We start from the raw sequence: 26,227 nt of genomic DNA, 5'->3' as shown, positions 1-26,227 counted from the left end.
CGTACTGTATATACCGGTGAGGAGTCAAAAATAAATAATTCAAATAAACCCCCCCCCCCTTTTTGGGGGGGGGGGGGGGGGGGGGGGGGGGGCGAAATTACTTTCACAAATACAATTAAGTTTTGGTTTATCAACAAGTAAAGTCATATTTCACGAATCAGTTGAATACTCTGTTGAGATTGAAATTCTATTCATAATTGAAATATTACTACTCTTCATACAGAAAGCAAAGGTTCTTCATTAGAAGCTCCATAATGACCTCAAAATGTTTTCATTAATATAACTGTATTTTGACAAACTTCAGATGAAAAAAACTTTCGGGCTATTGATAAATTATAACTGATGTTTCTTTTTGTTATTTAAGAAATAATTAACGATGATTCGTGTATTATTGCAGGATATACAACGAGGACGAGGATATTTTGCAATTGAATTAATAACGAAGGCCGCAGGCCTGAGTTATTAATTAAAATTGCAAAATATCCGAGTCCGAGTTGTATATCCTGCAACAATACACGAGTCAAAGTTGATTATTTCTATTCTACCATGTACTGTTTAGTTCTGAGATGGACCTCTTTCTAATAGAAAAACAGCAAAGAAACCCCGAGAAAACCTTGTAATTTATTTCTTGAGTATTGCATTATTTGTTGATGAAATATACAGGCAATTCAGTACTACGCTCAAGAGCATCTATCATATGGCATTGATTTTGAAAATTAAAAAAAGGAGAAAAAAAAAGAAAAATAGGGGGCCTCCATAGGATTCGAACTCGCGTCGTGATAAAAACTTATTGAAAGACTAACCCATTAGCCCACTCGGCTATAGTAACCTTTTATAAAACGGGTGAATATTAGATATATAAAATTGTTACAGCCGTGACTGCCGACCGTGTATTATTGGCACGAGCATGGGTTATTGGAAAATAATACATGGTTTTAAACCAATCAAAACTGGTGTTGCATAGCAAACATGGTAGAATTTCATATAACTCCGGTCTGCTGTTTGTGACTTTGATATTACAATAACAAAATATGCTGTTAATGACAGCAGAACATGTATCAAGTAAATTTTCGCTGTGAATCCTTATCTTTACATTGAACATTATGCTCATGTAAGCAAGGTGTTTGGTTTCGATATATCATTCTGATCAATCATAAATTAAAACACATTAAAATCCCATAACCGATAATACACGATTTGCTTTACTATCAGCTTACATAGTGCCATGGTAAAATCCCTACAACAGGACGTAGTCACTACAAATATGAATCGTTTTAATGTGTTTTGCATAACTTTAAATAGCACGAGAATCATATTTTCACATCAATAACATTAGTTTCGGCTAAAATAGCCACAATCAGAAATACGACATAGAGCACTATAAGAATAATGCCGTACATGCGAGACATTCTAAATTTGGATAATGGAACGATCGTAAGAGACACTATCAGGCTCAGCATGAGGAATGCGGCTAACACAACCTCTTCGAATGTTATCTCGAGCTGAAATGGAAAACAAATGAAATATGTATATCACTTCTTCGAAGTATCCATGTTCCATTTTACGACAGATAATCAATTTGCAGCTTACAAACTGATAAGTGTGATGATTTAATTTCCCCAATAGTTAATTTTCCCTTTCTAGATAGCAACGTAACTGCATCCTTAACATACGGTGTTTCCATGTCCTTGTGATATTCAATGGTGCGTGTTCCCATTATCACGATTTCTGTGACAGATGTTCACTACCGACAGAGAAATTTACAACACATAGGTGTAGGTTACGAAGACCTTAGGAGAGCTTTATGGTCCACATCTTGATTTCCTTTGGAAATATTCTTTATTCTTATGCGAGTCAGACGTGTTTGATGTTTACAGTTGAAATGCACAGTAATTTCCTTGTCAACACAAAATCAGACTGTGACTTAACCCTGATTTCACCTTAATTAGGTTAATTTGGTAGGTATGGTCAATGGAGCAAAAAGAGTGAGAAGACGCATATTCTTCCGGATCAGCTGATCTTATTCCACTTGTACCTTTTCTCGATGCAAATATATAGTTTTTAATTAATTTTGCGCTCGTTTAATTGAATTTAAGTATGAATCATGGCTTCATTATGATGTAGGTATTCTTTGTTGTTTTCTTACAAGTATACTACGTGGTGCAATTGTGTGCTTAAGATGTACACCCAATTATTGTGATATATTTCAATGTGATGTCAATGTTTTGATTATCGGTTATTTCAATCGACATTGAAACTTACCTGATAGTTGTCACCATTTTTAATTGTTGCTACAGTGAACGGTATTCCGATACCGAGGAGTAGATCTGGTGGGCGATAAGGAAAAAAAGGAATGGTGCAAAACATTTAAGACAAGATTATTCAAAACGTACGCTATCTAAAACGTAAATACGTTTAGTTTTACAGGTTCAAAATTCCAACTATACCTATGAACAAGGTCCTTTTATAGACGTTACGTCCCAATAAGAATCGTTATGATTATGAACTAACTATATATACTGGTGTTGGACTATGTACATGTCCCTTGTCTTCCGAATACATACAATATCGAACGCAAATTGATATTTATTTGGCTTAAACCGTTGCATACAAAGTGTCTTTTCATGCATTTCATGATCATATCTATCGATTTAGACGACCATCAGCTAACAATGTCTCAAATATAATATATTCTGTAGAAATCCCAGCTATTCCCATTACGTCTTTAGAAAATTCAATTAGTGAAATGGATTTAAGGTGGCGCTCTCACGTGAAGTGTCAATAACAGGGGCGCCAAACAACAAAGTAGCCCATGAGAAGGTAAGGAGTACTTTAAAATAACGCTCTCGCCAGCGTACTACTGAAATCATACAATATCACAGTATGAATTTATCAATTATACTTTAAAATAACGCTCTCGCCAGCGTACTACTAAAATCATACAATATCACAGTATGAATTTATCAATTATACTTTAAAATAACGCTCTCACCAGCGTACTACTGAAATCATACAATATCACAGTATGAATTTATCAATTATACTTTAAAATAACGCTCTCGCCAGCGTACTACTGAAATCATACAATATCACAGTATGAATTTATCAATTATACTTTAAAATAACACTTTCGCCAGCGCGATTCTGAAATTATACAATATCACAGTATGAAGTTATCAATTATAAACTCTACAAATGGTATTGTTTAATGATCGTATATAGAAATGAAAAGCCCACTTACCGGGTAGATATTAATTTATGAAGATGTAATTTATGCTGAATGATGAATACAAGGATTACACGTAATCATATATATCTTTGCCTGTCCCATTTTTTTTTAATTCTCATTATTCTAGTAAATCTGTTATTTTTACCCTTAAACTCTTTTCTGAAATATCATAGAATTCAGTCTAATTTGGCTATAACAAAATAATTAATTTGCAAAATCAATTGAATAAGGGTATAACCTAACAAATAAATAAATAGATAATAAATAAATAAGAAATTAATAAAAAAACTAAATAAATATGTCCATACTAAAATGCAACTGTATTCCATGTCTGCTCGTAATAACATTGATACGCTTGTAGAAATGTGCTCAATACAAAAATTTGAAGTTTGAGTTACTATCCAATTCCGAAGAAAATGAAGCTGCTTCATGACAAGTCAAAGTCTGGGTAGAGATAAGAGATTATTTTCTCTAGTGGGGGCAACCTGATTCATTTTGATAAAGGCAGCATGAACTTCATTACCAAATGTGTACTTCTATATACCTAATCGTTCGGCCGGCGGGATAAACATGCGTATATTTATATTAATATTGTTTTGATTTGTACGAAAGGATACTGAACAGTGGTCCACCAAAACAGGCTGATATCCCCATTCTAGGATAGCCCTGTCTAGCCATAACAGTATCAGCGATCAGATCTGTAAGGTAAGAGGTGATTATCTTAACTCATACCATATATGCAGCTATTACATTTATAGAGCATATAACATCGAAACTAAATAATTCCTTATTTAACATTTCGGAAAATCATTGTTCAAGATAAGAAGTTTACAATGTATAAGTAATGTGAGTGTAACTTGAGTTATAAAGGTTGTTAAACAACTGAAAACTTTATTATTCATTTATGGCGGTAAGATAATGTAGGAACATATAGGTACATATATGTATCTGCGTAAAAATGAAAATGGTAATTGAAACTGCAGATAACTTACCGCCAATACTATTTCCCCAGGCAAGCAGTGTCAGTCCCAAAATAGCATTACTGATATTGAGTGCGATCCCAAACGTCTAAAATGCAGGTAAGATAAAAATAATTATATTTATGCTACAATAATATGCGAGCTATAACTCCATCATGCTTCTTGCGAGTACGAATTAAGTGGCACCATTTGAGAAAAAAACAGATGTTTTATTGCTTTGAATATTCATATATTGGCCGGAATACTTTCTTACATCAAAATCACCCTTGTGAAGTCGCTATGTGACGTGTTGACTAGAACAGTAATGGATATGGTATGAATGTACGTAACGAGCTGGCTTCTCTCAGCGAGGTGTTTATGACGTTAATCAGTTCGTTCCGAAGGTGATGTTCGGCTGTGAGTGACTACAACCATGGCCAATTTAGTGTGATCGTAGACGACACTTGCCATTGTCGGCATACTATACTCGTACACATATCGTATTATGTCGTCCTTCACAATAGACATACAAGGGATCAAGAGAAACAATCATTAAGAATATTAACTCGCAAATTCCAACATGGTGCCGGTATTATTCATCCGATCAGTTGCAAAATGCAATACTTCTTAGTTTAGTTTTAGTACGCAAAAAAAAAAAAAAAAATCAAGAAAAACTGTCATGTAACATTCTAGAACGATTCATTTAACAATTCGGGAACGATTCATTTAATATTGTTTGACAATTTAGCGCCGACAAACTTTAATTCTGAAATATGACAGTTATTCGACTATTTTGTTACAAATGTAGGGTCATGCGCATGCAAGTTAAGAGTTTGCTTACCTCGTCAATAGGGATAGAAAATCACGGAGCTAGGGATTATATCACTTAATTGATGTAATATCCCAGAAATAGAAACATTACATCGTCATCAATTGAGACTGTACATATGTAAAATGGATGTATATGATCAGAATAGAAAAGCTATTTCTTTGCACTAATGCACTATGTGTGTTTAGGTCCCAGAATCAATATTTTTCCTGAAAACCTTTGTCTACTATTCTTGTCCATATATCGGTGTTACCTGAAGAATGTTGACGATTTCATTGGCAACCGAGTAAATCCATATACAGGCAACAAGGAATCCAAGATAGGCAAATACCTGTTATTAGCGAAAAAGAAGACTAATGTAAATGTTCTTGATATTTCAAACATTTTAAAAATCTTTAAGCATATAACTATTAATTTTTGATATCTTCCTCTTCTTTCTTATAAGTATGTAAATGCTTAATTTTTCGGTACATTTCAAAGGAAACAATTTTTTGAATGTGCATTGTCATTAAACGATTATTTCTCCCATAAGTACAAGTGTTGAGTCAGCTTTAACTAAATATCGTATATATTCAAGAGTTGTTTTTTTTACATTGAGCCGACCAATCTATTACCATCCGAGTCAAAGACAGAAACAACACACATACTGCATGATATCTAGGTTGTACATCATCCTTTGAGGTACAAAACACAAGAAGTGACAGGCCGGCCCCTATGATGAGGCCGAGTGCCCACAGTGGGAATGTGCCGCCGATTGTTTCAAAGCCAACTGTCAGTGTAGAAGAAAAACAAAATCATACAATGATAAAAATTAAAGAATAACTCCGAAAACACCCAAACGTTAACATAATACTGCAGGTTTAATCATAATATCAACAAATAATCTAAACAATTTTATCATATCCAATTAGAGAATAACACCGAAAACATCCAATGGTTAACATAATACTGCATGTTTAATCATAATATCAACAAATAATCTTAAACAATTTTATCATATCCATATCAAAAACCCATAAAATCAGGATTTATACAGGTTTTCTATATTCCAAACAAATTGCGCAGACGAAATTCTTTTAAATGACTCAATAGAAAACGAATTATATTGAAGCAGGTGATAAATGGTCTCCTCGATGTCCTAGACTTTCTGTAAAATTATACATAGGAATGTTTAATTCAAATTTATGTTTATGTATACAAGGCTTCAGGTAAAAGTGAGAAGCTACCTGGGTCATACAAGTTTCCTGGATTATTTCAATGTCTTAATATCAAGGAAAACGTATTAGGATGTGAGAAGCTTGAGCATGATAAAATCTTGAAATTCCCAATGTTAAATACAATATTTAGTCATCACTTCTGTTTGTTTTGAAACCGTATTACGAGGGATGATATGTTGTGATCTTCGTATTGAAGGAGGTACTCAAGGGTGTTCTTTTTGCTTTTTGAGTCCTACTACTCTCTGACTATACAGGGCCGTGTACCCAAAGACTGGTCTCATTTGGTTAGTTTATATCGACGAGGTAGCACTCTAAACAGGACAAGCGGCTTTTGCAAAATGGACAAAATAGGTGAAAGAGACAGTGATCCAATATTTGCATCAAAGAGGTTTAACACCTAAGGATATCCATAATGATATGGTAGCAACACTAGGGAAAGATTCTCCTTCATATGCTTCAGTGAACAGGTGGGTGGCGGAATTTAAGAGCGGCCGACAAAGCCTTAAGGATGACTCCCGTCCTTGAAGGCCTGTCAAAGTTGCAACCCCAGAAATGGTCAATGAAGTTCATGATATTGGTATGACTTACAGACGAGTCACAGAAAGATATATTCAGTCAGAAGAGTTTGCATTTCACAAGAAAGAATACATTCCATTCTGACCGAGGATCTTGCAATGGGAAAACGTTTGGCCTGATGGGTACCAAGACTTCTGGCAGTTGATCAGAAGCACACTAGGCACACATAATCGCGTGCTAATCCGACACTTTTCAGGAATACCCTGCTAACTTTCTTCAGAGATTTGTCACAATGGATGAAACATTGGTCCATCATTTACCCCAGAGGCTAAGCAACAATCGAAACAATGAAAGCATCCTGGCTCTCCCCCGCCAAAGAAGACAAAGACTGTTCCATCAGCTGGGAAGGTTATGGCCTCGGTTTTCTTGGATGCAGAAGGTAGTCTGCTGATAGATTATCTCCAAAAGGGACAAACTATCAATGGTACATACTATGTTTCACTTCTGAGGCAGTTACGGGGAAATATCAAAATTAATCGCCGCGGGAAGCTCACTAAAGGTGTGTTATTCCATCAGGACATTGCTCCTGTTCACATCTATCATTGCCATGGCTGACATTCATGATTGTGGCTTTAAATTAATTGTGAATCCGCCTTATTCACCTGATCTCGCTCCATCAACCCCCCCCCCCCCCCCCCCCCCCCCCCCCCCCCCAAAAAAAAAACCCCAACCGAAATCAGCTATTTCAGGCACCCACTTTCAGTTCATAACACGAGAATATAAAAGGAGTTCTATAAAAGTGGCATTGAGGCACTTAAACACCGATGACTGTATAGATACTGATGGGTATTATGTTGAAAAATGATACAATATGTCCGGCAAAATTCAAATATGAGGCTCACAATGCATATGTCAACATTGATTTAATTTATTTATCACGTGACCATACCAGGATGGGTATCGTTACCACTAAATCTTGCCAATACATCTGTATCTTTGTGACATGCTTTATGTGCATTCTTCTGGGTTTAAGTGAAACAAAAATACAATAAAGACAGGCCAATGCTGTGCCACAGTTCAAGGCCATATACCATTTGATCATGAGCATGTACTTGTACAACGTATACAGTTTATCTGAAATCGAGAATATAAAGAATCACGCTTTATAAGAAAAGAACTTTGAATAACACTTTTAAGGGTATCTTAACAAACGTGTGTATGCATACTATAAGGTGTTCTTGATACTTTTAGGAACTGAAAATTTGCAACTTAATTATCTGATTATTTCAGTATACGCTATGAAAGCTTGCAGTATACACTATGAGACTTGCCTTTGGTAGCCAGAGAAGAAAACAGTAGTCCAGTGAAACACTGCAGTGAATTGAGGTATCGGTTCCACTTATGTTTGTCTTCTTCTTTGTCTACTACAGGCACTGTGATGATGAGTAGGAACATAATTGGGGCCTGAAATTACAGGTAACGTATATTTAAGAACATGATTGTGGCTTGGAATTACATGTATTGTACATTTGAGAATATAATTGTGGCCTAGAATTACAGGTAACGTGCATTTAAGAACATGATTGAGGCCTGGAATTACATGAAACGTACATTTTGTACATTTAAGAATATAATTGTCGCTTGGAATTACAGGTAACGTACATTTAAGAATATAATTGTGGCCTGGAACTACAGGTAACATACATTTAAGAATAAGATTGTGCCCAGGAATTTTAGGTAATACACAATAAAGAATATAAGTGTGGCCTGGAATTATAGGTAATATACAATAAAGAATATAATTGTGGCCTGGAATTATAGGTAATATACAATGAAGAATATAATTGTGGCCTGGAATTAAACTATATGTAATATACAGCTTAAATGCAGTGCTACAAGTGCTACATTTTAAATCCATTACAAACATACCTTGAAAACCTCATAAACTTTTGAGTATATTTTCATTTGGGACCACTTGTCTTTGTCTATGGGGTTAATGGCTGCTAGGAACTCCCGAAATGCACCTTTCTCTTCTGCGCCATCCTCTTCCTCTACAGACCGGTTTATTCTGTCTTCTAGGAGAGGGTCCCGCTCTGTGGTAAAAGTAATTTTAACATGGATGTAATTTTTTCTCATTTCGCTATAGAACATGAATGTTGGCACAACTCTAAAAATATCTCAACAATTTCAAACGAGAACTAGAACTGTCGCCAGGATGGCTGACTAATACCCCCGCAATCTGCACGAGCCAATGGTGCTTGGAACTGTTAATTAGAGGCTAACTAAGATAACTCAGTAATATAGTGACCAGTTGCCATAGCAACCATAATTTTGAAAAAAAAAAGTGGCATGCACATCTACACATGGTCTTCTATATTTGTGTAAAGTTTCATTGAAATTGGCCCTTCGGTTTAGGAGGAGTCGTCCGGACAAACTTAAAGTTATGGTTCTTACCAGAAAACCTGTTTATAGTGACCAGTTGCCATAGCAACCATAGTTTTGAAAAAAAGTGGCATGCATATCTACACATGGTCCTCTATATTTGTGTGAAGTTTCATTGAAATTGGCCATTTAGTTTAGGAGGAGTTGTCCGGACAAACTTAAAGTTATGGTTCTTATCGGAAAACCTGTTTATAGTGACCAGTTGCCATAGCAACCATTTTGAGAAAAATAAAGTGGCATGCACATCTACACATGGTCCTCTATATTTGTGTGACGTTTCATTGAAATCGGCCCTTCGGTTTAGGAGGAGTTGTCCGGACAAACTTAAAGTTATGGTTCTTATCAGAAAACCTGTTTATAGTGACCAGTTGCCATAGCAACCATAATTTTGAAAGAAAAGAAAGTGGCATGCACATCTACACATGGTCCTCTATATTTGTGTGAAGTTTCATTGAAATTGGCCATTTAGTTTAGGAGGAGTTGTCCGGACAAACTTAAGTTATGGTTCCTATCGGAAAACCTGTTTATAGTGACCAGTTGCCTATAGCAACCGTAAATTTTGAAGAAAAATTAAGTGGCATGCACATCTACACATGGTCCTCTATATTTGTGTGAAGTTTCATTGAAATTGACCATTTAGTTTAGGAGGAGTTGTCCGGACAATCTTAAAGTTATGGTTCTTATCAGAAAACCTGTTTATAGTGACCAGTTGCCATAGCAACCATAATTTTGAGAAAAATAAAGTGGCATGCACATCTACACATGATCATTAATATTTGTGTGAAGTTTCATTGGAATTGGCCCATCGGTTTAGGAGGCGTTGTCCGGACAAAATGCGTCTACAGACGGACGAACAACCTGATTCCAGTATACCCCCCCCCCCCTAAATTCGTTGCGGGGGTATAATAAGAACTGTTTAGCGAAGCCATTAATTACATGGACTAATTAAATTGACAAGCTATCAAACTCAACTTAAGCGTGGGTGTTTTCATATTTTTTTCAGCTTCTAGCTAACAATGGTGTGATTCTCCTTTTTAAAAATATAGATTTTAAAAACTCTAAAAAAAACCAAGCACGAGACTTAGAAAGATTACATTACTAAAATAAAACACATTACCCGGAAATAATCACAAAACTCACCTGAGCTGCCATGCTTACTCGGAAGTGTTTCAAATGGATCCTCCTCTTCATCCCTCACCTCACCATTTTGTACTAAAACATGAAGACGAGGCCGTGCCTTCAGTGTATGTATTTACTGTTTCAGGAATATCTACTTGTGTTGATAAAACATACCTTTTTATTGATAAACAACATGATTCTTTTGCTTTCTGTGTAAGATAATGGTAAATTTAACCAACATAAAAGACACAACGTTCACATGTGCACTCGATTTTTTTAGCAGTAGGGTAGGGGTAGTACCTCTCTTGAGGGGGATTTCCCGTGCCCTTTTCAGGGTGGTCCTTTAACTTTGGGTCCTACCTGATGCCCAGCTCTCACTTAGGTATAAAAGAAGTTGCTTGCTTGCAGCAGCGGATAAGCTCTGGGCAATGGGTTCGACAGGCTGGCTAAACTATGAGTAGTTAGTCGGCAGTATCTAACTCTTGGTGAGTTATTCTTGGGTTTGTCAGCACTGAGCATGAGAATTTCTATTCCCGGCAAAACAGTAAGCAACATAGTGAATCCACCGGTCGTGAAAGTCGTGCCAGCTAACTTGTGAAGTGTGATAGAACACAGAGAAGTCCTGATCATCTACTTTCACATGGCAGTCCTAAGCCGTAATAGTCCCCGTGCCACTGGACACAGACTTCCCAGTCCGATAGAGTGGAATCACCCCGTGTAACGATTCTTCCAATACACAATTCTCACGCACATGTCCGTAATACAACTCGGTGAAGTAACAAGTGTTGTTGAGCACGGGCAGTTGTAGTTGTAGTTACAGACCTGCACGTAGTAAGGTTCACCCTCAGATTGGCTCTGCTGAGGTATGCCTATGCTTCCAGCAAGAATCAAAGAACAGCTTGTTAAACTACGAATCCCCCTTGGCAAGACCAGACAAATCACTATCGTTAGTCCTTGCGTACCAAACCTCACAAGTTCATACGACTTTAAAGAACAGGTCTACAACCTTTTTGATGAATCTATCAAGAGTACTTCCAAGAACGAGAGTGTTAAGCATAAATCGGCAAGGAATTCAGCAGCTTGGAGAGTTCTTTGTCACCATGGTACAGGCAACGTAAGCGACAACCGCCTGTTCCTTCTTAACAATTGTGCAGCACATAGCATTTGCATCATTGTCCAAAATGGCAGACAAGTAAAAGCCAATCAGGATGCATTCAAAGTCAAAACACTGGCACGTGATAGACTTCATTATATGCCAACCACACAAAAGGGATGGCAGGTTAAATGCCCCATGAAAGGTGTGGTGAACCTGCACATCCCATAACACAGGAAACAAGTCTAAGAGCATCGACACCTCCTTCAATATCACAGAAGTCATCTCCTTGAAGACCGTATATGGCCCCTTTGCCTTCAGAATGCTCTCCACTGCTGTCAGCGGGCTGTTTACCCATCATCAAAGACAAGGTATGGCTCTGAGAGCAAAAGAATGAAAACTCCCCCAATGCGACAGAAATTCCGGTACAGCATCCAAGAAGGAGAGTACACCTTCTGAGATCTAAAGGCTGCGGGCACCAATGCACCCGGATCCTTCTGGAACATTCTGCAGAGTGTCCGAAAAGAAAAACGATGCCAGGCGACTGCCACGATGTCCTCATCGTCTCCTTGAATTAAACAAGAGGCCCAGGGGCCTTAACGGTCATCTGACTCTAAATTAAAAACCTTCTATTATTGTAGTATTTATTCTCTGTAGCAAGTATATAGTGGCACTGTTGGCCATGGTGGCCATCTTGGATTTCTGACCGATCCAATAAATAACAACACTTGACCAGAACCATCTCAGGATCATTTCTGGTAAGTTACAGCTGAATCCCACTGATGGAATTTGAGAAGAAGTTTGAAATAGGTGTTGTTCAGGAAAAACCATGATTGCGCAATCATGTTACAAAATGGCCGCCGTGGCTACCATGTCGAAGCTTTTACGAAGCCAAAAAATAACCACACTTTGTTGCCTCTCCTTCCTTAACATCCTCACCAATTTCCAGCTCAATCGCACCAGTGGAACTGGAGAAGAAGTTTAAAACGTGTTTTTCAAGATGGTTGCCATGGCGGCCATCTTGGATTTCTGACCGACTTGAAAAATAACAACACTTGGTCAGGACCATCACAAAATCATTTCTGGTAAGTAAGAGCTCAATCCCACTGGTGGAATTTGAGAAGAAGTTTGATATAGGGGTTGTTTAGAAGAACCATGATTGCGCAATCATTTTACAAAATGGCTGCCGTGGCTGCAATGTCAAAGTTTTTACGAGGCCGAAAAAATAACAACACTTTATTGGCTCTCCTTCCTTAACATCCTCACCAATTTTCAGCTCAATCGCACCAGTGGAACTGGAGAAGAAGTTTAAAATGTGTTTTTCAAGATGGTTGCCATGGCGGCCATCTTGGATTTCTGACCGACTTGAAAAATAACAACACTTGGTCAAGACCATCTCAGGATCATTTCTGTTTAGTAAGAGCTGAATCCCACTGGTGGAATTTGAGAAGAAGTTTGATATAGGTGTTGTTCAGAAGAACAATGATTGCGCAATCATGTTACAAATGGCTGCCGTGGCTGCCATGTCAAAGTTTTTACGAGGCTGAAAAATAACAACACTTTGTTGCCTCTCCTTCCTTAACATCCTCACCAATTTCCAGCTCAATCGCACCAGTGGAACTGGAGAAGAAGTTTAAAACGTGTTTTTCAAGATGGTTGCCATGGCGGCCATCTTGGATTTCTGACCGACTTGAAAAATAACAACACTTGGTCAGGACCATCTCAGGATCATTTCTGGTTAGTTAAAGCTGAATCCCACTGATGGAATTTGAGAAGAAGTTTGAAATAGGTGTTGTTCAGAAGAACAATGATTGCGCAATCATGTTACAAAATGGCTGCCGTGGCTGCCATGTCAAAGTTTTTACGAAGCCGAAAAATAACAACACTTTATTGGCTCTCCTTCCTTAACATCCTCACCAATTTCCAGCTCAATCACACCAGTGGAACTGGAGAAGAAGTTTAAAATGTGTTTTTCAAGATGGTTGCCATGGCGGCCATCTTGGATTTCTGACCGACCTGAAAAATAACAACACTTCCTCAGGACCATCCCAGGATCATTTCAGGCAAGTTTCAGCTCAATCTCACCAGTGGAACTTGAGAAGAAGTTTCAAATGTGTTTTCAAAATGGCGGCAATTGCGGCCATCTTGGATTTCGGACCGACCCGAAAATTAACAACACTTGGTCAGGACCATCCCAGCATCATTTCAGGCAAGTTTCAGCTCAATCCTACTGGTGGAACTTGAGAAGAAGTTTAAAATGTGAAAAGTTTACGCACGGCGGACGGCGGACGGCGCACGACGCACGACGACGGACGAAGCATGATGACTATAGGTCATCCTGACCCTTCGGGTCAGATGACCTAAAAACAAGGAAACAGACCTGACTGCTGGAAGTACAGCGGCATCCGTCTTCTTTCCATCATCTGAAAAATGTTCGTCCATGTCATACTCATAATCAACAGATTGATCACCATATATTGAACAAATCATGTCCATTTAATCTGTGTTTTTCGACCTGACTAAAGAGTTTGACAGTCTCAACAGGGAAGTTCTTCGGACAGTCACCTTAAACACTGATGCGACACCGAGTTTATGATCTCAGTGTGAAACAGTCGGTGTCTTGGCTCCAATGCCATTCAACATCTTCAACACATGCATGCTGTCCCACGCCCAGCCCTGGATAAAAGAGTCTAAATTATCTACCGCCTGGACAGCTCCTTCTTCGACCTCCATGGTCTGCATCACTGCCAAGGTCAAGTGCAGCAAAGACAGTATCCAATAAGCATTCTTGCTTATTGTGACGATTGTGAATTAATGGATCGCTTAGAGGTTTTTCATGAACCAGCCTTAACATAGATTCACTCTTGCGCCAACCATCACCATTGACTGAAATTAACTCCCACAGAGTATAATACAGTAGGTTTTTCCTCTCTCCTTTATGGATGCGGATCATTGGCATTTACTTAAGGAACAACAAGACACTTGAAAACTTCCACATGAATACCCTCCGCTCCATACTCAGCTTTTGCTGGCAAGACTACGTCACCAACTTAGAGGTCATCGAGCATGCAGACCCAAGTACATCAAGTCCTACCTCATTAACACCCAGCTAAGATAGGTAGGGCAGGTCTTCTGCATGGAGGAACACTGAATGCCCAAAACCTCTGCTACTGCAAGCTCCTGAGTTGTCGATACCGAGACTAACCAATGAATCAGTACAAGAACTACATCAACAAACATCCAGGAACAGAGTGTGAAACCAAAACACATGGAGGTCCACATCAGAAACAAACCCCACTGGCAATCTCTTGAACATCATGCCAGCACCGACGTTGATGAAGCCCATTGACATTGCCAGAGAAAAGTGTGAGATTATAACCAACCCAACAATAAAAGACTTCCCGTGTTCCCACTGTTCCAGACACTGCAACTTGAGCACAAAGATCTGAATCAGATCTTCAGATCTAAATGACAATTACCAGAGTAATCAATGTTCACATGTGCACTCCTGTTCAAACAAGTACATGTACAATTTATATTTTGTATAATTTAATAAGCGTTTGAGCGCCTGATTTCAGCAGAGAGGCCCTCTAAATGACTATCTCGAAAAGGTCCCGGTAACAATTATACCCGATTCTTCAACATTGTACATGTATTGATTTAGTGTGTGTGCGACCCACTCCCCTGGCAGCATTGCCTGTCAGTCAGTCAGTAATTTCCCTTACTCAATAATAATAATAGCTCCTGACATATATTCGAGTGATAACATACAGTGGAACTTCGTTAACTCGAACTCGGGTAACTCGAATACCCCGCTTAACTCGAAGTACCTCGCCGGTCCCGGCCGAATTCTCTCTTTATCTTAGTAAAATAAACTCGAAAAACTCGGATAATACGAAGTAAAAATTTGGTCCCAACAATAAAAATCCTACTTGAAATGTTCGAATAACTCGAAGTATAATTTTCGTCGATCGGTGGCAAACGCCGACATTTTTTAAGAGCTAAATTCCATTTGTAATACTGAACATATCGGCACTACTAACCTACATGCTATTATAAGTGTTTCATAAATTCATAAAAGAAATTGTCGGTTGAATCTTATAACAACAAGTCTTGGTGATAAAAAGTACTGCTTTACTTACATCAGGTAATTTCCCAAGGCGGTCGCCGATATCAGTACACACGATAGTCAACAACTTATCTACCCGTTCGCTCAAGCGGAACTAATCTCTGACACACCGGTAGATCTACCCGGCTGATGTTTTTACAGGTGTAGAAATGACACGGTCACCGGCGCCTATTAAATCTTTAAACTGTTGAAACAATAGATCTAGCGTAATTACTGCCGAGGTGTTCAGAGTACAACTGTAACGGTCAGTGCTGTCTATTAAATCGGATAAAACGCCAACTCAGTTACAGTAACATTTTATACGCACATGCGCAGCCCAACTTCCGGTGCTAATACACATGGAAATGGCGTGGTTATCAATAAAAAGTAAGTAGGCCGACCAAACAGTATTTTATATATGTCCAATAAAAGGTAATGGTTATGTTACGTTTTGTATGCAATCTGTGTTAAACTTAAACGGTTATTTGTTTTGACATTAATAACTTGTTATTTTGTCGAATTCCGTTTTATCGTTTACCTTTTGCAAACATGACTTGCACATCAGATCGTTATTGAAGTGACTAAGTGAAAGAAACTTTATCGTGACTGTATATCGGCAAAACTACACCAAATTACAAGTGACATAACGAAACGTTACATATATATTTACATGTATTGACCAGTCTTCACACTAAACTGATGAGCGACAGAGCGAAGTTATAATCATTATATAATGTTGACAAATATTGACCAAACTTTTCACCAAAAACGATAACTCGCTTAATTCGAACACTCGGATAACTCGAAGTTTTTTCGTGGTCCCGTCGACTTCGAGTTAACGAAGTTCCACTGTATATCCAAATATATTCAATACCTGGAAAACAATATGAGACTGATGAAACTAGTTTGTTAATTTCAATTGAAGCAGCCTGTGGAAACAAATTTTGGATTTTTTATGATATAATCAAGCAGAAGTGTTTATGCATAAAACATCTCTGTTACAATCTTAATTCAGAAATCTCAGTAACATCTTTTGTCCCCACTGTAACATTATAACAAGGATGTATAGGACAAACATTAATTTTTATAACTATAGGTCGATGTAATCAGTAGGCCTAGTTGTTTTCTTTGCTCGGTTTATAACACTCAAGCCAGTGTCACTTTGAAGCAGTGTCCTTAGTAAATGGTGGCTACCTCATAATTACTGAACAACAGACAAGGCTCTTTCATGGTAGTACCATGCTTTTCAGGTAAAAGTGTCTTGCCCATGGACACAACTGTGATATCACAGGACAGTCTACATAATCTCAGCTTCTTGAGAAACAAACTGCCCTGTGTCCAGATCTAACTGCCCTGTGTCCAGATCTAACTGCCCTGTGTCCAGATCTAAGCATACATCTCGGGTCAGTAGGTTATAATCGACTTATATTACACAGAATCAAATGTAAAATCATGACATGAAAATAATTGGAAAGTTCAAGCAAGACATTAATTCTGTTTGGGATCCAGCTGTTACCAAACCATCCAGATAACTGTATATTACTGTTATTATAAATATATATGAGTTAAATACTTACAGGGAACTGCCGTCTTGTACTTCTGGTAAATATAGCGTCCAAACACTACCACCAGTACATAGACAACATACATCAGTATAAAACCTTCAAAAGAAATAATCTCATTAAATACAGCAGCGTATACATACATTTTAACTATTATGTTGTATTATGATAATATCATACAATGGCTATCAAATTAAGGACAGTATAGTACATGTATTAGGCAGTAAGATTTTGTGGTTCTTTTACTAAATGGAAAAATTGAAAAAGAATATACCAGGTAGTCTTCATCAGGTTTTCATAAATAAATGTTTAAAACATAGGGATGTTAATTTCATAAAATCAAATATGTAAAACTTAACCATTCATATTAAACAGATGCAGATGCTGACATTGCAGGGGCATAGCTGGACACTTTAGTGTGACATATAGCAGGTACTTGTTTGTACAATGAGTGTATATTAGCCTTTCTTCCATTTAAAACTAATCATTATCACCTACCTATAGCCTCTATTTTCTTGATCTCCTTCTTCCACAGAATGGTGAAGCTCCAGAAGGCAGCAGCGAGGTAAAATATCACATCCCTGAGAAATGGACGCTGCATCGCCTGGAATGGACAGATGACGGCAATGGATCCAGCAACAACCGTCGTCACAAACACACCAGCACCTGTCGTAAAGATATCCCAACAACAATTAATGAGCAAATAGTGTAGTATATGTCTAAATCCTAAACAGCTTCACACTCTTAACACAGATGAAACTATCTTCATATCAAGATGTGAAATAAATCTTTTTACCATTGTTATTTATATACTCTACCTTTGTATATGGCTAACAACGACTATCTTTTATATTAAACATAAATTTTATGAGAAGAAAATGCATTTGAACAATTTGTATTTGTTAAAAACAATTAAGATATTTTCTTTCTCCAATCAAAAATTACTTTAAGTTGGTTTATGATACATTGTACCCACCAAACAAGTTGATCTACTGATTAACTCCCCGACATATCGGTACCCACCAAACAAGTTGATTTACGGATTAACTCCCAGACATATCGGTACCCACCAAACAAGTTGATTTACAGATTCACTCCCCGACATATCGGTACCCACCAAACAAGTTGATTTACTGATTAACTCCCCGACATATCGGTACCCACCAAACAAGTTGATCTACTGATTAACTTCTCGACATATCGGTACCCACCAAACAAGTTGTTTTACTGTTTAACTTCCTGACATATCGGTACCCACCAAACAAGTTGATTTACGGATTAACTCCCAGACATATCGGTACCCACCAAACAAGTTGATTTACTGTTTCACTCCCCGACATATCGGTACCCACCAAACAAGTTGATTTACGGATTAACTCCCCGACATATCGGTACCCACCAAACAAGTTGATTTACTGATTAACTTCGCGTCATATCCATACCCACCACACAACTCCCCGACATATTGGTACCTACCAAACAACTTCCTGACATATCGGTACCCACCAAACAAGTTGATTTACGGATTAACTCCCCGACATATCGGTACCCACCAAACAAGTTGATTTACTGATTAACTTCGCGTCATATCCATACCCACCACACAACTCCCTGACATATTGGTACCTACCAAACAACTTCCAGACATATCGGTACCCACCAAACAAGTTGATTTACTGTTGAACTTCCAGACATATCCGTACCCACCAAACAAATTGATTTACCAATTCACTCCCCGACATATTGGTACCCACCAAACAACTTCCTGACATATCGGTACCCACCAAACAAGTTGATTTACTGTTGAACTTCCCGACATATCGGTACCCACCAAACAAATTGATTTACCGATTCACTCCCCGACATATTGCTACCCACCAAACAAGTTGATCTACTGATTAACTTCTCGACATATCGGTACCCACCAAACAAGTTGATCTACTGATTAACTTCTCGACATATCGGTACCCACCAAACAAGTTGATTTACCGATTCACTCCCCGACATATCGGTACCCACCAAACAAATTGATTTACTGATTAACTCCCCGACATGTCGGTACCCACCAAACAACTTCCTGACATATCGGTACCCACCAAACAAGTTGATTTACTGATTAACTCCCCGACATATCGGTACCCACCAAACAAATTGATTTACTGATTAACTCCCCGACATATCGGTACCCACCAAACAAGTTGATTTACTTATTCACTCCCCGACATATCGGTACCCACCAAACAAGTTGATTTACTGATTCACTCCCTGACATATCGGTACCCACCAAACAAGTTGATTTACAGATTCACTCCCCGACATATCGGTACCCACCAAACAAGTTGTTTTACTGTTTAACTTCCTGACATATCCGTACCCACCAAACAAGTTGATTTACTGATTAACTCCCCGACATATCGGTACCCACCAAACAAGTTGTTTTACTGTTTAACTTCCTGACATATCCGTACCCACCAAACAAATTGATTTACTGATTAACTCCCCGACATATCGGTACCCACCAAACAAGTTGATTTACTGATTAACTTCCCAACATATCGGAACTCACCAAACAAGTTGGTTTACTGATATAACTTTGCGTCATATCCATACCCACCAAACAACTTTCTGACATATCCGTACCCACCAAACAAGTTGATTTACTGATTAACTTCCCAGCATATCGGAACTCACCAAACAAGTTGGTTTACTGTTTAACTTCCTGACATATCCGTACCCATCAAACAACTCCCCGACATATCCATACCCACCAAACAACTCCCCGACATATCCATACCCACCAAACAACTCCCCGACATATCCATACCCACCAAACAACTTCCCGACATATCCATACCCACCAAACAACTCCCCGACATATCCATACCCACCAAACAACTCCCCGACATATCCATACCCACCAAACAACTCCCCGACATATCCATACCCACCAAACAACTTTCTGACATATCCATACCCACCAAACAACTCCCCGACATATCCATACCCACCAAACAACTTTCTGACATATCCATACCCACCAAACAACTCCCCGACATATCCATACCCACCAAACAACTTTCTGACATATCCATACCCACCAAACAACTTTCTGACATATCCATACCCACCAAACAACTTTCTGACATATCCATACCCACCAAACAACTCCCCGACATATCCATACCCACCAAACAACTTTCTGACATATCCATACCCACCAAACAACTCCCCGACATATCCATACCCACCAAACAACTTTCTGACATATCCATACCCACCAAACAACTCCCCGACATATCCATACCCACCAAACAAGTTGATTTACGGATAAACTTCCAGACATATCCATACCCACCAAACAACTCCCCGACATATCCATACCCACCAAACAACTTTCTGACATATCCATACCCACCAAACAACTCCCCGACATATCCATACCCACCAAACAACTTTCTGACATATCCATACCCACCAAACAACTCCCCGACATATCCATACCCACCAAACAACTTTCTGACATATCCATACCCACCAAACAACTTTCTGACATATCCATACCCACCAAACAAGTTGATTTACTGATATAACTTCCCGACATATCGGTACCTACCAAACAAGTTGATTTACTGATTCACTCCCCGACATCTCGGAACTCACCAAACAATGCTCCGATAGCCAATCCAGCGTCACCATTCTTGGCATTACCAATGGCAGCAATAGCAGAGAAAATGTCAGGAGCACCATTACCAAACGCCAGGAAAGTAACACCCTATACGCCAGTCAAGGAGTCATAACAGCTTAACACTTCAAATCTATCTCATGTTAATAATTGGAGATAAACTGATGACATCTTTTTAAACCAGAACTGTATACAGTAGATATGAAAAAGAGAGCTCTATGTGACACTAGAGCAGATTTGAATGTCATTACTGAGAAGGATACAGCTACATTGTGACTGAGGTGCATGGTCTCTGAGATCACTGATAAGGCCGGGCAGAAGCTGAAACAAACAGAGACATTCATCTGAAAATAGTATACATACTGTACAATCTATCAGGAACGAAGACATCAGGAAGGAGTCTCTCAACATTCAACAGCTTCAAAACATAAGTGGACCGGCGCTGGCTCTACGCCCCTTTTTAAATTCTATCGGGAAGCTATAGACCTTCCACAACATCAATGGCATAAATACAATATTCCCCTAAATCAGTTTTCTTATTTGTTATTTTATCTATTTATTTGTATATATATATAATCATTAATATTAATGATACTGTGAGGAAAGCATTTATTTTACATCAAAACTTTTTATTGTGATGAAAACATTTATTTAACAAAACTTTCTATTGTGATGAAAACATTTATTTAACAAAACTTGATATTGTGAGGAAAACATTTATTTTAAATCAAAACTTGATATTGTGAGGAAAACATTTACATAAAAACAAAACTTAAAATTGTGAGAAAAACATTTATTTAACAGAACTTAATATTGCAAGGAAAACATTAATTTAACAAATTAATATTGTGAGGAAAACATTTATTTATATCAAAACCTCTAGGATATGACTTAATCTGGACAGGACATTTTTCTACTGCAGTAAATGAAAACTAGTTACTTACAAAGTCATCAGCAGTGACAGCAAGGCCTATGAACAGGAATATCCACCACAGAAACTGAAACACAGAAATTAAAACCAATGATGTTTTTTTTAAATAGTATGACTGATGATGCATTTGTACTTTATGATGTCATCATACAGATATTATTTAGCAATATTGCATATGAACTGAATATTATCTGATATCAGTTTTCATCTGTTTGAATGTAAGGGTAATACTGAACTAAAATAGTTGACCATCATAATGCCTACATCAGTATATGTGTGGGTATTGTGTTTAGTGTCAGTAAAACCCAGGATGAGGATGAAAATGTTTACTGTACATGTCAATTAAAAACTGCCTGTATTAAGTTAATGTTTGTACACTATTTACATTAATCATGATTTTGTTTTCAGTATTTGGAATTTTACTGACCAGAAGGATCATGGGTAACACTTCTATATGTCCAGCATAGCCAAAGTCACAGTATACAAACTGTGTGTAGTCTAAGAACCCCTCATCGATCTGACAGTCGTCTGTCCGCTTCACAAAGTCACATCTCTCGTCTTTCTTCTGGTTCAAAACTTCTCTACACTGAAACATCAAACATATAGATATGTGTCACTATGACACTTACTGGACCTATTAATCGCTCTGTTCAATAAACAATGCAAATTATATACAATTAATACCTTGATATTTTTACCAAAACATAATACAGTAATTACATGTATGCATAATTCATTAAATATCACCAGTATTCAGTATTAATGGGTTATCCAGACGAGAAAAGTCCTAAATATTACATAGTTTTTGTTATTGTAAAAGTAATGAAACACAGTGCTTAAATTAGGTGACCTACATGTGTCGGCCATCACTGACTGTTTAATAAATGATGTTGGTGAGGAGGCAAGAATTTATCAGATTTATTTGTTATTGTCTAAACTCAGCCTATAAGTTAGCTGTGATAATATTTCTAGACAACAGATGGACTATTTCAGACAGATAGTTGTCATCAAAATGGTTTAGGCAGGGTATGGTCTAAGTAAAAAAAAAAACTGTGTTTCCACTAATCCTAGTCAACCCTGTATTTTGCACTGACCCTGAAGTTTGTTTGTTTGTTTTGTTCATTTTCATGGAAGGACTATTTAAGTCAAGATTACTTAAAACCATTAAAAAAGAAAATGATTCCACCATTTACCTACCCTGTTTTTTCCTGGCATGCGTGCAGAAACACATGGATTAATTTGTTGGGCCTTAATATTAATTCTACCTATTAGTTATATCTATAGTATCTTTACATACAACAATTTATAGATAAGAAGTGAAATGTATTTCACCTTTATAACATCATTACCGGTCATATTTATCATGTACACTACATTTATTAGTTCTCTACCAGTGAAACACGGGGGACTAAAGGTTTCTTCCCTGTCCTTCCGTTTGTCGGTCCATCCACTAAGTTTTCTGCACTTTTCTAAACCATGCTCCATGGTATATTTATGAAAGTTAGTATGTTACTTCAGTATAAATAGCTACAGATCAAGTTGAGTTTCAGGGTTTTTGGGTCAAGGTCACTGTTACTATTATTAGCGGGGCCCGGGTAGCTGGTGGTAGGGGATATGTACTGTTTTAGCATACTCAGCATGCTTGTTGACATTACATCGCCTGTAACTATTGATGTGACTATCAGATGTAAACATTACCTTTGTATTGTTTGAAATAGAATTACTAGTGAATATTTACGAATGAATGTGTTCAGTTAAAAAATTATCAAAAATAAAATCTCAACCAAATAGTTTTGGTATGGATTTCTTTTTCTTTTTTTTTATAAGTTGATACAAATACGTACGTTCATTTGTGTCAAACTCTAACATTTTTGGTGTACTTGATGTGGTGCTTCATTTTTTTTTTAAAAGATTACAACACATGACACATTCCAAAGTGTGTCAAGGTCATTTATCTTAAGAAACTTTATTTCGTTCATCACTCGAGCTCTATACAACAAATTACACAATGTAGCATTACCAGTAGCCCAAGTTTTCTCTGGCTCTAGATCTGTCACCATGTCTGGTGTCAGGACCACAGGAAACTCAGGCTACATTACCAGAAGCTGTTGATTTATTCAAAACAGGTTATTTTACATATTGCTTTAACATATTTGATATTAGCCACTGTTGTACTGGGAAAACATTTGACACCTTTGCCTTGCAACAGTAGCTACTTATCCATATGACCTTGAAAGTACATGTAGGTCAAGGTCACATCAGATAGACATCATCTTCTTATACAGTACCCGTACGTATGTATACACAGTTATACATATAGGTCAAAACAGTCGATTTGTTAGCCAAATGAAGTTCTTCGTTTTTTTCTGATGATTGAAATGTTTTAATTTAACAACAAATACTGACATCTGCATTTAAAGGTCAAGGTTGTTCATTTGAACAATCTGAAGATAACCATGCGAGCCAACATCAACTAATCTGGGGATCAATGTACTATGTCTTTTTAACATAATATTTGAATGTTTTCACACACATAACCGTAACTTATATATTTACCTCCGTGTCGTCGTCATCGCCTAGAGCTTGTGTGGAGTTCTGACGGAGGACCAAATCATCGCTCGCCAATGAGCCCGGGTCCCCAACTCCAGCCCAGTGCAGCTTCCGTAGGACAACAGTGGGTGAGCGCCTAGGTACATGACGGATAACTTGGGGAGCGGAAAATGTTTCCTGGTAAAAATAATAGACCAGGAAGATACCAGATAGAAACAGAAGCCCGATCAACTTCCTCCCTCCTCTGTCAGTGTCCAGTTTGTATGGCCTGAAGTCCATTTTATCTCGCTAAACTCCCTGCCCATGGATGGTGATCTGACAGTTCGATGTTTTCGGCTGTATACAATATCAATGTAGGTCATCTTATCATCAAGATCTATATTGTGTATACATATGATACAGTATCAATACCCACCACATGATTGCTCTCTGGACCCACTGACTGAGTTAGGATGGTCGGGTACCTGGTTTCGTTTTCGTATCATTTTAGAGTTGTTCCCCTTGTACCGTCGCGCATGTTTCCAATATTGTTACTTTTTGATAGCAGAGACACAGATAGATGTCTAGTATCTGTATATATGTTTCTGATCACAAGTATGTCTCTGTTGATAGTTATACATGTTTTTTTTTCATTATCTTTAAAAGAATTTCGTTGAAAGTATTTCTTTTAACTTTCATGTAAAGAGGTATGGTCGTTTTACAGCGATGGTCTTGGCTAAAAATACAGGTATAATATCACGTGACTCCAGTTATTCCCTCAGTACCAAAATAGATCGTCATGGTCCATTGGCGCGCTGTGTTTTTTGTGAAAAATTGACATGTTAAATAGGAATTGTACACTACTCATCCATGTTTGCCTGTTGTCGACGCTGCAGTTCATTTACATTTTACTTTGATACGGAGTAAATATATATGTTATTATTTCACCCTTTTTTTATCCAAGTGAACATTTTCTACAACATTTCTATCTTTATACCAGAGAGTTATATATATATGTCTCTGTTTATACTTAATACTTCACATTAAATATGCATTTAATGTTGAAAATATCTTTCAAATACGACAAAGGAAAAATAAAAGGTATCATTCCGTAGAAACATAACAAAACATGAATAAGATAATCTTAGTGTTTCGTACTCCGAACCTTTGGGTTGCTAAGCGATGGTTCTACCATTTGAGCTATGCGGACTGACAGGAGTGTCAAGTTTATGTTATCATTTAAAGCCAGTCTTGTTAATGCTAACATTAAAATATTTTAAGTTGGTCTTCCGATGTGCTCTACGTCAAAAATTGATATGAATGCGGGAAAACCCCCCTCTAAAGTTGCAAATAGCCCGATGATGCAACTTTACGGTCATTTAATGAAATATCCAGCGCAATGAACAAACAAATTTTTCGCAAATAGGAATTTTTATATGCTATAGATTTACGGTTTAATTCAAAACTCAGTTTTGAATTTTTTTTTGGATTTTGAAAACGGTCACCGATAGGTCGAAACAGGCCAATATGTGCCATACCTCTTAAATATGTATTTTTCCTCACTTAAGTGAAATAAATAAATGAAGGCGACTATTTATTGTTCAAAAATATGAAAAAATGACAGGCCTAGGGGTGCTGAAAAATTTCAAGCAGAATTTGACAACTTGCAACGCTGTGAAAATCAAAAGAAAATGGGATTTCACTCCTCTAAATGTAATACTGTCCAACTATCTAAGGCCAATATTCATACATACACTCTTCATAAAACAGCCAAATCAATTACATATACCACATTGGTACGACCACAGTTAGAATACATCACCTGCCTGGGACCACACAAACAAGTACACAAAGACCAACTTGAACAAATCCAACACAAAGTAACTCGCTGTTTCTTCAACAGTTACACTGACAGACCACAAGTAAAACCTCTTTAAATACACATTCTTTCCACGCAGCATCATTTACTGGAAGATCTACCCACCGACATATTCTCTCCTTTCAAAATCAG

At 37.6% G+C, this 26,227-nt stretch overlaps 1 protein-coding gene across 1 annotated transcript; it reads right to left on the bottom strand.

Moving 5' to 3' along the window:
- Nucleotides 1-878: 878 nt before the first annotated feature.
- Nucleotides 879-24,698, bottom strand: LOC117332349 (mitochondrial sodium/calcium exchanger protein-like). The gene is made up of 16 exons (XM_033891235.1): nt 24,244-24,698; nt 22,115-22,273; nt 21,701-21,754; nt 21,020-21,100; nt 20,735-20,846; nt 17,573-17,740; nt 17,090-17,173; nt 10,333-10,404; nt 8,680-8,915; nt 8,082-8,214; nt 5,665-5,786; nt 5,271-5,348; nt 4,222-4,297; nt 3,847-3,927; nt 2,263-2,327; nt 879-1,502 (listed from the first exon to the last, which is right to left on the bottom strand). The coding sequence occupies exons 1-16, from the start codon at nt 24,514-24,516 to the stop codon at nt 1,311-1,313; spliced, it is 1,986 nt and encodes a 661-aa protein (XP_033747126.1). The 5' UTR covers nt 24,517-24,698; the 3' UTR covers nt 879-1,310.
- Between the last annotated feature and the right edge of the window lie 1,529 nt (nt 24,699-26,227).

The sequence above is a fragment of the Pecten maximus genome, chromosome 8 (genome assembly GCF_902652985.1).
Source record: "Pecten maximus chromosome 8, xPecMax1.1, whole genome shotgun sequence".
NCBI lineage: Eukaryota > Metazoa > Mollusca > Bivalvia > Pectinida > Pectinidae > Pecten > Pecten maximus.
This window is presented reverse-complemented; position numbering and strand designations above follow the sequence as displayed.